General features: G+C 29.5%; 2 protein-coding genes across 2 annotated transcripts; both read left to right on the forward strand.

The window, feature by feature from the left end:
• Positions 1 to 3,519: 3,519 nt before the first annotated feature.
• Positions 3,520 to 8,624, forward strand: LOC130823389 (protein FAR1-RELATED SEQUENCE 2-like). The gene is made up of 4 exons (XM_057688031.1): positions 3,520 to 3,706; positions 3,789 to 3,961; positions 7,548 to 7,613; positions 8,466 to 8,624. The coding sequence occupies exons 1-4, from the start codon at positions 3,526 to 3,528 to the stop codon at positions 8,622 to 8,624; spliced, it is 579 nt and encodes a 192-aa protein (XP_057544014.1). The 5' UTR covers positions 3,520 to 3,525.
• A 4,925-nt stretch (positions 8,625 to 13,549) lies between these two features.
• Positions 13,550 to 15,106, forward strand: LOC130823206 (protein SHI RELATED SEQUENCE 1). The gene is made up of 2 exons (XM_057687839.1): positions 13,550 to 13,932; positions 14,654 to 15,106. The coding sequence occupies exons 1-2, from the start codon at positions 13,614 to 13,616 to the stop codon at positions 15,013 to 15,015; spliced, it is 681 nt and encodes a 226-aa protein (XP_057543822.1). The 5' UTR covers positions 13,550 to 13,613; the 3' UTR covers positions 15,016 to 15,106.
• The last annotated feature ends 1,395 nt before the right edge of the window (positions 15,107 to 16,501 follow it).

Genomic DNA, 16,501 nt, shown 5'->3' on the forward strand with positions numbered 1-16,501 from the left:
AATATACGTTGAGATGAATTAAGAATAATTGGTGAATATATAATGCTAAAAAAAATGGGATATTAATTAGATTAGAAAGGTAGATTTCACATGATTAAGATTTGGGTATCGTGGGCACTAATATGAATGTTGAAGAAATTACATTAAATTTGCAGAGAATTGGATTTTCTTATCAAAATTACACTAATTTTTTATGGAGTATTATTTTCACCATTTGATACTGAAAAACCAAATGATATGATATGTAATAGGGTGTTTGGCAAATTTCTAGTTGACGTTTTGTTTAGCTTTTAGCTTGTAGGTTGGTCACAAAGCAAAACAAACGTTTGTTGTTAAATGCCTTTTAAGTCGGATACAAATAATTGGCCTTTTAGACGGGTGAAATATTGACTTTTAAGCTAAAATGAAAATGCTAGCTAGATTATCTTTTTACATTAGCTTTTGGTTTTTTTGTTCATTTTTTTCTCTAATAAATAATCGATACATAAATTTACTTAAAAAACCTAATTTACTAATAAAAACAATTAATACTTTTAATTACTCAAATAATTACGTCAACTAAAAAATAAATGATCTGACGGCAATTGACAATCTAAGAAAATCAGAGGAATATAGAAATTAATAGTATCCGGTTCACGGACCAATAAACGCGGATGTTAAGCAATGGATGAAAAATATGGTGCCAATTTATTTAGAGAAGACTCGTAGTCGGACTCGGCCAGGGAGTGAGCAGAAACTTGAGGATAGAGACTAGAGTACAATTGGCCGCAGTGAACTTGACTTGCCATTACTACTGTCGCGCCTTTTTTAGCTACTTTCCAATTTCCATTTGATAAATTGTCACACTTATACTTTTTTTTCGTTTCATTATATTTGTTATATTTGACTTTTATACAATTAAATGAAAATTATAATAAAATAAAAAAACAAAATTCTTCATAAGTAAAGTGTGATAATCTTATATTTCTCAGTTTTAAATTACTTGCAATATTAGAAATATTACACTTTTCATTCATCATATTTAATTTGTGATTATTTTTTAATTTATAAGTTAAAATATAATCAAGTAAGATTTTGTTTGATGTAAAAATTATTAATATTAATTTTTTATAATTTTTATTATACTCATATGTCCTGATATAATTAAATCAAAGAGAAAGAAGATGGTTTTTAAAAAGTAGTAATAAATAAATAGGGAGAATGAATTGTGTTGATGAAATTAAAAGAGAGTTAAAATGTATGGATGCTATTAAAAGAAAGTGGTGGGTCATTGTCCAAAAATAGAAATAATGAAAATTAAGTGGGACATATTCAAATAAAAAAAGCTTCAAATTCAATAGGATGGAGGAGTATAAAATTAGAGATATTAAAAATTAAACTAGTACATTAAATTACATTTGAAGTCAAACATTATAAGTTTGTAACCGTAACATAAAATACTACCACATAAAAATAATTTGTTAACTTTATAATTCGTTTAACTAAGAGGTCGTCGATAAAGTAGTACGACTGAGGTGATACTTCTATGATAAGCTAAAAACTAGGACCTAGAAGCATATGGTCTGTCTCTCAGTCTGAGTCTTCTAACTAGCTTAGCTACATTGGGAATCACCCAAACACCCTAAATAAAGGAAGAAGGGATCTTTTTCTTTTGTAATTTGCTATTTTTCGCCACCCCTTTTCATTTTTTCGCCACCCCCCTAAAATTACTTAACTGCCCCTGGATTTAAAAGAATTACAAAAATGTCATTGGAGTTAAAACATAATTAATAAATGTAAATCACGCTTAATAACACTATTAAGAATTTAATGCGGATGATTTGTCTATATATATCGAATTCTGAGACGCGTTTGAAGTACGAATTCAAACACGGTACTATCTCTCTAGAAACTGGTACTATCTCTCTAAAAAGTGTTAAAGAAGTTGTAAGGCGTAGTTGGTTGAATATGGCTAACGAAAGCGACTATGAGTCGGATGCGGTACGTAAAATTGCCGTTCGAAAAAAAAAAAAAAAAAAAAAACAAGTCGCACAAATCTAGGCGACTGAACCATGGTTCAGTCGCACAAATCTGGGCGACTAACCCATGGTCCAGTCGCACAAATCTGGGCGACTGAACCATGGTCCTGTCGCCTAGTTTTGTGCGACTGGACCATGGTTCAGTCGCCCAGATTTGTGCGACTGGATTATTTTTTATTTATTTTATTTTATTTTTTATTTATTTTTATTTACGTATTAATGTTTTTTTAAATTATTATTATAATTATTGTTAGTATTATTATTGTTGTTGTCATTATTATGATTTTTATTGTTGATATTTTTATTTTTTAAATTTTTTAATATTTTAATTTACGTAATTTATTTATTTATTTAATTATTTATTTATTTATTATTGTTATAATTATTATTATTATTGTTGTATTTGTTGTCATTATTATTACTATTATTATTATTGTTATTATTTGTCTTGTCATTATTTATTTATTTTAAATGTTTTTAAATTTTTTTATTAACGTAATGTTTTTATTATTATTAAAATTATTATTGTTATTGTCATTATTAATTTGATTTATCGTTATCTATTTATTTATTAATATTATTATTATTATTATAATTATTATTATTACTATTATTATTATTATTATTATTATTATTATTATTATTATTATTATTGTTGTTGTTGTTGTTGCTATTATTAATCCAAATATTATTATTGTAGTCATTAATGTACTTAATTTATATCATTTCAAATGTGCAGGAGTTTGAAAATTTTGGAGACAACGTAGACTACTCCGGTCGCTTTGTTACGGATAGGGAATTTATCTCCATAGATGAGTTACATAGTTGGGCCGATGCGATAGCAATAACAATCGGTTTTCAATTTACACGTGCTTCTTATAAAAAGAAAGAAGGACGTTCCAGAGTTAGTTGTTATTTAAGATGTCACCGCTATGGTAAACTTAGGGGTGATGTAGATAATGTAGATAATGCTGCCCGACCTGGTTCTAAAAGTAGGAGTTGCGGGTGTAATTTTATGATTGTAGGAAGTAGTCGTAAACCAGGAGAAAGACCTTGGATGGTAAGGGTGTGTCCTGGTGAAAAGGGAAAACATAACCACCCGTTCTTGGTGTACAGAGATGGTCATGTAAGGGCGAGGATTAATGTAGATATTCGGGAGCACATACGACAGCTTAGTGCAACCGGAATGCAACCGGCCTTTATTATGAATTCTATTAGAGATAATTTTCCTAGTTTTTATGCTAGTATGAATCAGATATATATTATTAGGCAATCAATAAGGAGAGATGAAATGGAGGGCAGGACTCCCCTTCAACACTGTCTTCATATGGCCACAGAACATAATTATGTGGTCTGGACAGAGTTGGATAATGACGGGCACTTGAGCAGACTTTTAATTGCAAATCCTACTTCAATCCAAATGATACGTACGTGGCCGTATGTTGTGCTGATAGATACAACGTAAAAAACGAACAAACCGAAGTGGCCACTATGTGAAGTGATCGGAATGACGCCAACAAATCACAACTTCTTGGTTGCGTTTTGTTTGATGCGAGATGAGGCGGCTGTGTCGTACTCGTGGGTGCTGCAGGGATTGAGAGATATTTTCGGCACTGCTCAGACTCCTAGCGTCATTGTAACCGATCGTGACGAAGGTTTATCTGCAGCTATTCGTGACGTCTTCCCAGGTAAAAACGCTTTGTGAGTTCATTATTGTGGTTATATCTATTGATAATGTCTTAATTACGTTCACTGTTTTGTTTAATGTAGATGTACGTCATTTGTTATGCACCTGGCATATTGGCAACGATGTTGAGAACATGGTGGACAAGTTGTGCGGCGGCAAGAAAAATCAACAAGGGCAGTTATTCAGGAAAAGTAGATGGAACCCCTTGGTTGAAAGTGCTACAATCCAGGAATATGAAAAGAGATGGGAAGGGATCGTCAGTACGTGGTCGGTTAGGAACCGAAGGGTCGTTCGATATTTGACTGGAACATGGATTCCACTTAGAGAGAAATTTGTGCGTGCGTGGACGAATGATTGTTTACACTTGGGTAACCATACTACCAGTAGAGTGGAAAGCCAACACTCGTCTTTTAAGTATTACCTTGGTAGCGGTAATAGCTCATTCGATACCCTTTTCAAAAGGGCGCACGCACAGATTACAAATCAACAAGCTAAAATCCGACAATCGCTACAGGAATCCATGACTTCTGTACCAAGAACGCTACGACAGTATTTCTTTAGACCTCTATATCGCCACGTGTCTCTCTATGCCTTGGAGCAGATCCAGAATGAGTACGCACTTGGTTCAGCGTACTCGACCTTTGGGCCACACTGTGTCTGGCCGCCTCTTCCTGCCTAGCCCTCCTAGCAGAACCCGTGACCCCCCTCTCATGCGGGTCCCCTCTGAGTAAGGTAGGCCTAGAACTATTACCTCTCAACAATTGCCTAAAAAAACCCTTTCCTTTTCCTTGATTACCAGCCATTTTCTACAATTTTTTACGGTTTCATTCAATATTATAAATAATAATATTTCTAAAAACATAATAATCATAAATAAAATATGGAAAAAAATAACATAAAAAACAAAATAATTAATTAATAATACAAACATAAACAATTATATAACAACAAAAAATTAAATTATTATTAACTATCACAATAACAGTAATAACATAAAAAAAAATTATATTTATAATAATAATCACCTTTTTTTAAAAAAAAACAAAAAAATTATTAATAATATTCACCTTTTTTTTTCCAAAATTAAGTACAATATTAACATTTTATTAAAAAAAATATATAAAATTATTAATAATAATCATGTTTTTTTTTATATTTTAAAATTTAAAATTATTATTCCTAAATAAACGGAAAAAAAAACAAATTTAAAATAAATAAATAAATAAATTATTTACAATATTAACATTTTATTAAAAAAATATATAAATTTATTAATAAAAATCAGGTTTTTTTTTTTTAAATTTCAAACTTTAAATATATTTTTCCTAAATATAAGGAAAAAAAATAATATATATATATATATATATATATATATATATATATATATATATATATATATATATATATATATATATATATATATATATATATATATATATATATATATATATATATATATATACATATATATATATATATATATATACATATATATATATATATATATATATATATATATATATATATATATATATATATATATATATATAATCAGTTTTTTTTTTTTTAATTTCAATTTTTAAATTTATTACTCCAAAATATACAAAAAATTTAAAAAAAAAAAAAAAAGAAAATGAGTCGCCCAGATCCGGGCGGCTGGACCCCGGTTCAGTCGCCTAAAATTAGGCGACTGAACCGGGGTTCAGCCGCCCGGATCTGGGCGACTCATTTTCTTTTCTTTTTTTTTTCCGTGAAATATAAATAACATATATATACACTTACTAAAAAAAAATAAATAAACATTACAACATACAAATTTAAACTAATAATTTATAAAACAAAACATAAACATATATTTAATAATAAATAAAAATAACAATAACAATAACAGTAATAAAATTAATAATAACAGCATTAACATATATTTAATAATACAAAATTAACAATCACAATAATAATAATAAAATTAATAATAATAACATTAACATATATTTAATATTAACAAAAATAACAATACAATAATAATAATAACTAAATTAATAATAATAAAATTAACAAAATACATACGGAAAAAATAAAAAAAAAAAAAAAAAAAAATGGAGTCGCCCAGATCTGGGCGACTCCTTTTTTTTTTTTTAAAAAAAAATTTAATTACAAATAACTTACCTCGATTGATAAATTCCGGATTGAACTTAATTTTTGCTCCCAAATTTTTGCTTTTGTATGTTGGTTTTTTGTTGTGGTGAGAGTTTTTTTAGTGTGAGTGTGGTTTATATAGAAAATTTTAACTTTAATGGCATAATTGTAATTTTTTCAAATACCAAGGGCAATAAGGTAATTTACTAAGGGTGATGAAAAAATGAAAAGAGTGGCGAATTATAAGAATTGGGTTTTTATACTTCTATCAACTATTTAAAATCTACTACTTCTACTAAAACTTCTACTTCTACAGTATGAATGGAATTTTAGTTAATTTTACCGGCTAAATTTTGTTCAAAAAAATATCAAAATGTCACTACAAGACAAAATATTACGGTATAGAATTTTCACACAATTTACTTTTACAGCTTAGTTATATTAGCATATAAAAGATAATCTTGGTAAATAATGATAATTTGTAACATTTACAAATTACCTTTATGTGAATAAATTTTATAGATTAGGACTTTTAAGATTTTAATTTGCCTTTTTTTTATTTTGTTTACTTTATTGGTATTTATTTTTTTTGTGATTTACAAATACGATGATTAATTAGGAATTTTTTTGAGCATATAATTAGTATAACATTATTAGTCATCATCATCCTACCCAGCGTATCCCCCTCGTAAGAAAAAAACTATGGACAGGGTCTGAGGAGGAAAAGACGGCGACAACTCATACCCATAAAGGAAAGTGCGACCAAATGAGTCCCCCGGCTCGAACAAGATACGGAGACGTAGCTAAACGAGAAAGATAAATAAAGGTCTAATACTAAAGAACACAAAGAGGCAATTTACTCTGTATGAACTGTCGTCGTTCTTACCTCCCCAGACCTTGATCATAGTTTTCTATGAGTGGGATACCCTGGGTATGATGATGAATAATGATGAGTATTATTTTAGTCTTATTAGTCTAGTATTATTAGTATATTTTAGTCAACTTAACATAATTTTAGTCGTATTTGTATAGTATTAGCCATTTTAGTTCAGTATTAGTTGTATTTATTTAGTATTAGGTATATTATTAGTTTAATCGTATTAGTATATTATTAGACATATTAGTTTAATTTTAGTTGCATTTGTATAGTATTAGTCGGATTAATGACAGCGTATTTGGCATATTAGTACTCTAATACTAGTCTTATCAATATCATTTTAATCGTGTTTGTTTAGTTTTAGTTGTATTTACTATTTTTTTTTCATTAGTGAAGTATTAATGTACTTCCTTCTATTTAGCTTATGTGTCCCATTTTCTTTTATGGTCAAGTCACCTTAATTGTCCCATTTCTATTTTGGTATTGGTTTTTTACTTTTATGCCTTTAGTTACTTTATCCTATTTTCAATTATACCCTCCATTATCCATACTAATTTTCCTCCCTTACATTAAAAATCCATAATACCACTCTCTTTCCTACCCTTAGGGTTCCACTTTTAACTCTCCTTAAAATCTGTGAAAAATCAAATGAAACTCTTAACATGAACAGGAGGGAGTATTAATTTAATATTTTTCATATTAGTACATTATTAATCGCATTAAATGATGATTGACATCCCGTCACAAGTTGGCTGCCACGCATGTTTGGTCGCCATTGATGACCAAAAGCGATCGTGAATTTCTTGTTACAATTTTTTGTTTTTTTCAGGGGTACGGTCATGGGCATGTTCTTCAGCATTTAAGTGCTACAACTTATACGATCTATAAGTGGGAGGTACATAACTTCAAAATATTTTTGGCTCTCACACCAACAAAATTCTAGAGCTTTCACGTTTAAGTTAGTGTTAATGCCTCTTGTGTTTTGAATAAAATTAAAATATAGTTTCATTGAAGTATTATCTTCTAGAGTTGTAAGGTTGAAATATCGATAATCTGTGTAAGCCTGTAAATAAACTTGAGTTAAGTCTAAAGAAAATTGTTTTAAATAGAAGTTAAAAGCGTAAAAACTTGAAGTAATTCCTGCAAGAGTTGACTTTTTAGAGATAAACTCAATGTCTTACAAGAATAACCAAAAGTTTTGGATTGTATAATTGAATTATGGTCTAATTTATAGTAATGCTTAATAAAAGTTTTAGTTGATCGTAGTTTTTCTCTTTATTGGGAGTAAAAAATCTACGTTGTATTTTATTAATTATTTATTTGTAAAAAGTTTGAAAACTGTTGATACTATATAATATCGCCCCTCTAATAATGTTTAGGTCCAAAACATGTGTTTAGTTAATGTAATTATGACTATCACCAAGAGTAATAAAGTTTAAGTGGAATTCAAGAACATCACCTCCTAGATAAAATGAGGTTTAAGTAAATTTGACTCGGTTTGCATACGTATACACCCAATTAGTTGATTACTTGGTCTCCAATCTCCATGCATGTGATACAAATTTACTACAATTTTAGCTGTCATATTAGATTTTATTTTGGTAATAACATGCGTATATTAAGGTGAATGTGTGCGTACATTTTAATAAATAAAATTAGGAATTAAGAGCTTAGGGACAAATTATGGGTAACTCCTATATCTGAAAAAATGCGAGAGAATAGATTGAGGTGGTTTGGTTATGTGTAGAGGAAGACTTTCGACGTCTCTGTGAGGAGGGTAAAAAGCATTATAGTAGATGTTAAGAGGAGTCGAGGTAGACCAAAGAGAATTTGGGATGAGCAAATAAGAGTAGACTTGCAGGAGTTAAACCTCTCTGCGGACCTAACTAGAGATAGGAGCAGTTGAAGACGTCATATCCACGTCTTAGACTATTGATGTCCGTCCTTTGACCTCTTAGTGCCCTCAACCCCTTGCCTTTACCGTTTTCTTTCTATTTAGTTCTTTGTTCTCTTTTGTAGTGGTCCTTTTGTCTATAGGTCTTCAAGTTGTCTTGCTCGTGTTTTTCGCGTCTCTTTATATTTCTCGAGTCGGGGGACTCCTTTGGCCATGCTCTCCTTTGTGATGGGTATGAGTTGTTGCCGTCCTTCCCTCCCCAAACCCTGGCTTTAGCTTTCCAAGAGTGGGATATGCTGGGTTGGATGATGATGATGATGAAAAAACTTTCTTTGTCCCTTTTATTTTGCTATACTGCTAAAATTAGTGAAGTTTGTAGAAATAAAATTACGTTGGGAAATGAAACAAAAAATAATTAAATGATACAAATGAGTGATTAAAATAAAAATAAGTAATGTTATGGATTAAATTAAAAAAATGTAAGGAGAATCATTGCCAAAAAAAGGTACAAAATTAGTATGACAAACTAAAATGAAAATTTATACTTTCTTATATTGACAAATATCTAATAATTATAGGCTTTTCTTGTTATGTTTTATTGCATTTAATTCTATTTTAAAAAGTCGATGCTAAATAATGGTATTTTGTCTCTTATATATTTATTCAATTTTTTTGCCAGCAAATTACTACAATACCCACATTTTTACGACTTGTTAAGCCTTATTTAGTTCATAACAAAATAAGTAACGAGTTTAAATAAAATTTAAACAGTAAAATTCAGTTCTAATCAGTGAAAATTAATTATAATCAGTAAATGTCAGTTGGAATCAGTTCAGTTGCAATTTATGAGTAAAAATCAATTTTAATCAATAAACCTCAATTTAATAAAAATTAGTATCAATTGGTAAAAGTTTAATACAGTCAATAAAAATCAGTAAAAATCATTTTCTATTAGTAAAAAATAGTTGAATTAGTAAAAATCAGTTCAATTAATCATAGCCTATGAATACTTTTATATTAGTTACTATTTAATATTAACTCCATTTCTAAAAGTTTTTTTACATTATTATAATGGGTAGTTTCGTGATATTTCCATAATTAATTAAATGTTATTATTTTTAGAAAGTTTTTTTACCTAGATATTTTCATTTTGGACAGAATTTATGATTACTTTTGTTTTTCCTAATGCAAATTTTTATTTTATAAACACTTTTAATTAAAAATTAGGTCTTGCAAAACGACTTGCTAAAACAACCTTAACAACCTAACCTGAAACAAGTGTACGTGTTTAATTTGCGGCTTTTGGTTTATTTATTAAATAATGAGTTAACTCATGATTAAAATTTTAAACCTGAAGCAAACATATTGAAATAATAAGCACACTATGGTCTAAAGGTTCAAACTTTATCCCTAACAACATTCAAGAACAATGGTAGGGGTGCTCTGTGCAAAGAAACAAACACTTCAATAAACTAGCAATGAAAAACAATAAGAAATAAAGCAATAAATAAAAGACACAAGATTTACGAGGTTCACCCAATGTGGGCTACGTCCTCGGTGATGGTTAGCTTGCTTGTATTATTTGAATAATCAATAGAGTTCTCAAGAACACATACAATGGAGAATATTACACTTGGAGAAGAAAAGTACGGAAAAGAAGGGTTTGTATTTGGCTTAGGGTTAGAATCCACTTAAAAATGTGTGTAGGGACTTCTATTTATACATGTGTACATATAGGAGTAAATGAGGAAGAGCCCAGCCCTAATAAATCAGTCGCAGGTGATTATCGCAAACGAAACAGTAGCTTGCTGACTTCTCGCTCGAGCGGTCAAGAAAAAACAAAGGGGGGTCGAGCAATTTCCATCTTGGTCGAGCAGAAGTCACTTAAGCTACTGGATTTGTCGAGCTTGTTCACTCGATCGAACACTTGGTTCTCTTGGTCAAGCAGCCCATACAAGCCCTCTCTCATCATCATACACACACACATACTCATGCTTAGTGATTATCAACGAGATTAAACCTCTCCACACACTCCATTGGTGCACTCAAAGTCACACCAAACTCCAACACATATATAAATCATCTAAATGAGTTAGGTTCAAATCAAAAGGATTCTCACATATTTAAATACAACTCAAACAAGAACTTGATCCGACCTGATCTATTATTTGACACCTACAAAAATACTCAATACAACTCAATTTTTGTATCTTTGTGGTTGAGTTAGGGTAATTTAGCAAACAGCTGATAGCTGATTACAGTGGCTGATTTGATCTACTGATTTTAATAATTGGTTTAAAACAGTTGATTTTAAACCCTCTGTTATGAGTAGCTTGTTCAAAGACAACAATTATACATAACAATAAGTTGTTTCAACCAGCTAGTTTATCAAACATTAGCATTGATTGGTTTAACCATCCAACCCTTTAATTGTATCTAAATAAGCTAAAATTATCCAATAAACTATTTTACCAAACAGCGTCTTGATTTTTCCAATGCAAATTATTAGTTTTTAAATATTCTTTAATTAAAACTACCCAATACACCTCAAAAATTCTATCTTGCCCTTTTCAATTTTTTTACTCATGAACAAAACATTTACAAACCGAGAGAGTATTTCTAGTTATATGTGCAACTTTGTTATAAGGCATTATCAATTTGTCGTTCTTCAATTTGCATACCAAAGAAAAATTTGTAATAAGTATACAGTAAAAATATTGCATTCCTACATATGTTAATATCCTTAATTAAAGTAACAAACAATAATTAACATGTGAATAATGTCAATAAAAAACCCTAATGTTTCAATTAAAATATCGAGGGAGTACAACTTATGGTAACAAGAATAAGGTTTTGATGCAGTGATGCTAACATCACTTTTAGAGAATTACTTGCATTATGTTGTCTGATGATACCATCTTAAATAAAAGCTTAAGATGATAATAATGTTACGTTGTATTCTTAATATTAGCTAGGAATATTAGTTTGTCATTTTATTATGTCCTCTCACATGAAAATCTTTTTTTAAACTCGAAGTGCATATTTCACAAGTTCTCTTCATATATGTTCCTGAAAATTCATCTTAAAGTAAAAAATCGATTGGAATTAAACATATGATCTTTTTCACGTCGATTTCTCAAACTTTATCAAAAATCGGAATCAAACCATCTAAAAACTTAAACTTATGATTCTATAAACTCTATAAGTTCGATTATTACTGCCAACAATTGGGTTATGAAAGCTTGTAGATCATATGTTATCCCGCGAATTTGTTACCCTATTAATTTTAAGTGAGATTCTTAATTTTAACTATCATTCAAGGTAAATAGAAGAAAACGATAAAAATAAGCGCTTAATAGTAATTTGTGGATATTGAAATGAAATGTTAGATTGAGTTTAGCAAATGAGATGAGTTGATAAAATATAAACCTAAATCAATAAACAAGTAGCAAAATTCACTAAGACGGATCAAAATAGAGTTATGGTGTGCACACTTTATAAATTATTAGAGTCATTCCTCCTATTATCATAGTTGTCAATCGGCAAGGGTAAAGTGGGTCATTGCCTAGGGTCCCAAATTTTTTAGGACCCAAAATATTTATTTTTCTATATAAGTTCGATATTAACTTGGATATAACTTAGATATAATTTATATTTTTTTCTATATAATATAAATTATTAGGGCTTTTATATAAAATAGTTACAATATCAAAAAAACAAAACAAAACAAAAAAGGGTACTATATTTTTATAACGCCTTAATTTTCCAAGCCCTTTTTATTTTTCCGCACTAGGACCCAAAAATAAATGAGACGGCTTTGCCAATTATATATGATTTTGGGTTGTTATCTCTTTGAGTAATTAATTTCTGTGCGAGTCATTCTTCCCATTAACAATAATTCTAGTTAAACTTAATATTGTAATACCATAGTGCCAAAAAATTTACCATCATCATTATTATACCTGATATATACCAATATCCCATCATCATTATACTTGATATATCCCATATATAAAAAATTATAATCATAATCAGAAAAAGAAAATAAAGGTGATAATTCATACCAAAAAAGAATACGGCCAATAAGCCAAAAGAACAAAAAAAAAAAATTACCCGTAAAATTCATATCAGAAAACCCTCTGGTTTAAGTTCACCCCCTCGTTTCAACGTAGGGTCAAGTAAAAGCAAAAAAAAGACCTAAACTTTTCCGGAAAAACAGGACAAAACAAAACAAAGCAAAATTTAACTAGCTCTCAGAGAAGAAAATAGAAAGAAAAAGATAGAAGAAAGCCAAAAGCTAGGTATCAGAGTAATAGTTATTTGCTACTGTTTCAAAAGTGAAACCAATAATATTTTAAAATATTTACAACTAATTATAACATAAAATATTATTTTAATCAGTTGCTCGTATAATAAAATGAACAAATTACTGTTTGTTCAGCTTCCCTTTGGATACTGTGTGTGTTTTTTAGCTGTAAACCTTCATCTCTTCCCTTCTCTCTCCTTTATCTAAATCCTTAAACATATTGATGGCACTACTCACTACTCACTACTATTTTAGATTATGATTGATTATTTTTTAGATTTCTTCTGTTCCCCACAAAAATGAAACTCCCTTATAATTCTCAAACAGCAAAATTATTTCACATATATATATTCTACCAATTTTAGATCATTTGTCTTGTAGAAAATAAATACACATAAATCATAAACATCTAATTTTTTCTTTTATTTAATTTAATTTTCACTATTTATACATAGATCACTACCCCATTTTTAACCCTCTTCAAAAAAATCTACAATAGTAAATTTTACATCTTATATAATGTATCCTGCTCTTCGTGTTCGTGTTTGTGTGCGTGTCTAAATCTTTCTTTTATCTAAAATGTGTAAGGAATGATTCGAGGAGAAGGGAAAATTGATCTTTCTGTTGTCGTGAAATAAAAGATATTTTAATAATTTGATTTGATTATATTAATGAGTTAGTTATATTAAGGGAGAATGAAATCATCAAGTGGAGGAAGTAGTAGTACAACAACAAGTTGTCAAGATTGTGGAAACAAAGCAAAAAGAGATTGTGGGCATATGAGATGTAGAACATGTTGTAAGAGCCGAGGTTTTCAATGTGCAACTCATGTTAAAAGTACTTGGGTTCCTGTTGCTAGGAGACGTCAAAAACTTCAACAACAACAACATCATCATCATCATCTTCTTTCTAACACTGTTGATCATCAATATCATCATCAATACCATCACCATCATCATCTTACTCTTCCTCTTTCTCTTTCAAATATTCATCATCATAACCCTACTTCTACTGGTAAATTTTTTTTTATTTTTTTTTTACTTTTTTTTATTTTCTTAATGGGTTTATTTTTATTTTTGTGGGTTTTTATTTTTTTGGGTGTTTGATAGGTCAAGATTAGTCCTTTTCTTTCTGTTTTTGTAACAGTGAGTTTAGTAGCTTTGTAGCTATGATATCATTCCTTGCTATTACTACCTAGTACTATTCAAGAGTACAGTAAACCCTAATTATTGTTGTACCCTCAGCTTCTCTTTCTTTCTTTGAATTTTGTTTTGTTTTCTTTGGACCAATTTTGAACATTATACATCCCTTTTTTTTCTTCTTTTGTTACACTATACCAAATCATTTAGATCTAGTTTCATTATATCACACTACTAGTGGTTATTTGTACTATATGTTCTTTTAAAGTTGTTATAAGTGTTAGTTCTACTTATTCCAATCCATTTATTTTAGTACAAAAATATTCACTACTTCCTAAAAACCCTAAAAATATTTTTTTTTAAAGGGTTTCATCACCTAAAGATCAATACAATCAACTATAGCACTTTTTTTCTTTGACTTAAGTTTATCGTTATTCGATAAATTCAAAGAGACATAAGAGTATAATTCACTGATAATTTGTTCATACCTTTATAAATTTTACTTTGTGACCCTAATGAATAATTTGAGTATTAGCACTAATTTTTTTTTTTTTTTTTTTTTGGATTTTAATTTCTTGTGAATTTATTCTTAAAAGGAGTAGAAGGAGCAAATTTTCCGGCGGAGGTGAATTCATTGGCAACTTTCCGATGTATTCGGGTTAGCTCAGAGGATAATGTGGTGGATCAATATGCTTATCAAACTTCAATTACAATAGGAGGGCATGTTTTCAAAGGCATTCTCTATGATCAAGGTTTCACCACCGCGAGTCGCGGTGGTGAAACCTCATCAGCCGCCACAAGTGACAACCAGCCGTTTAGTGTCGCCGCCACCATGGCGGCCACACAATCAAGTGGTGGTGGTGCAAACATAGTTTACCACCCTCCTTCTCTATATTCTGCTCCTAGCTTCAATGCTTTCTTGCCTGGTATGCAGTTCTTCCCCCATCCAAGGCCTTAATTAATAATCAATTAAGTAGTGTAATTAATTTAATTAAAATAAAATTAGTCTTTTTGTTTTAATTGAATTGAATTCTTCTCTAATTGTGCAGTCTCCCAAATAAACAACAATAGCAATAATTATATTTTTATTATTATTTTTTATTTGGGATAAGTCTAGAAAATCCTCTCCTAGCTAGCAGGCGGTGATAATCGAACCTCCGATCTATCACCAAACTAACCCATGATTATCAACAATAATTATATTATAATTATGGGTTTCTTGTCTTTATACAAGACAATGAAGGACATATGAGAGACATTACCCAATTTGTTAATAATTCCAATGTCCAAATTATTTGATCTTGTCTCTCTAATGTCTTAAACTTTCTTTATCAAATTTATAATAAAATTATAATTGCCTTTATAAGTAGGGGATCTGTATGTTGTTTTGTATTATGTGTATATCTTTGTCCTTTGGAATTAAATAATGTGATCTTCTTAGCTTTTGTGGATGGATTTTGCAGTGTTTGTCTTCTTGTTCCATTTAGTTTGTTGATAATTAATTAGGTTGGTTTCTCAAATATGATGAGATGATTAATGTCAATCTTTAATTAGTTGTTTTGATTTAATTACCATAGTTAATCATCCCCAATGCATACTTTTTGCCCCTTCTTATCTGTTTTGATGCTGTCTTAGATTAATGCATAATGTGATTTAGTACACATAATTGTATACTTAGATTATGGTTTAGATACCAGCTTTTGTTTAATTGTCCTTCATGCATGCATGCCCACCTGACAATGTTAGTAAAGCAAGCATCATTAATACTCCACCTTCTTATTTCATACACATCAAAGTGAACCAAAAGTTCGATTATAATTAATCAATAATAATAAACTCCTTTTTTTAGATTAGTATGGAACAAGAAATCCAGGATACTGCTATTGGATGAGATTTAAGAACCAACTAATCAATAAGGGTTTTAATCATGTGACTTGTACGCACTATGGCCTAGGGAAACTCGGGTAGGAAATGATAGAGTACATAATATATACTGACCTTTAAGTATCAAAAAATTCCTCTGATACCATGTTAAGAAACCAACTCAACTAAAAACAAAAGATTTTGATCAAAACCCAAAAATATGTTAATATAATCTATCAGATGATGGTGCACGGTACCAAATGGTAGGTCACAAGAGTTATCACCTGAGTTTTCTCATGTTTCTCATGTATTTTAGGAAATATAAGTCTTAGATAACTAATAAGATAAGTTTATTACAACTAATGTACAATATACAACTGAAAAAAGCTACTTCTATGATATAGTAGTCCTTGTAACAAATTCATATAAGTTTAAGCTATGTAGTAATTAACCTTTTAATCTTTCTTGTACATCACTATTGATGTTTAGGGGGTACATGTTCAACAGTGGCGGATCTAACGAGATATAATTGAGATCAGTTGACATTATTTAAATTATAAATAAAATCAAATATTACATGT

Source organism: Amaranthus tricolor, chromosome 1, assembly GCF_026212465.1.
Source record: "Amaranthus tricolor cultivar Red isolate AtriRed21 chromosome 1, ASM2621246v1, whole genome shotgun sequence".
Classification (NCBI taxonomy): Eukaryota; Viridiplantae; Streptophyta; class Magnoliopsida; order Caryophyllales; family Amaranthaceae; genus Amaranthus; species Amaranthus tricolor.

Excerpts from the sequence above, each read along its gene's own strand:
- LOC130823206 (XM_057687839.1), top strand. The coding sequence starts at position 13,614 with ATGAAATCATCAAGTGGAGGAAGTAGTAGTACAACAACAAGTTGTCAA. Across the intron at positions 13,933-14,653 it reads TCATAACCCTACTTCTACTG|GAGTAGAAGGAGCAAATTTT; the intron begins GTAAATTTTTTT and ends TATTCTTAAAAG.
- LOC130823389 (XM_057688031.1), top strand. The coding sequence starts at position 3,526 with ATGACGCCAACAAATCACAACTTCTTGGTTGCGTTTTGTTTGATGCGA. Across the intron at positions 3,962-7,547 it reads AAAAGAGATGGGAAGGGATC|GGGTACGGTCATGGGCATGT; the intron begins GTCAGTACGTGG and ends TGTTTTTTTCAG. Across the intron at positions 7,614-8,465 it reads ATACGATCTATAAGTGGGAG|AGGAAGACTTTCGACGTCTC; the intron begins GTACATAACTTC and ends GGTTATGTGTAG.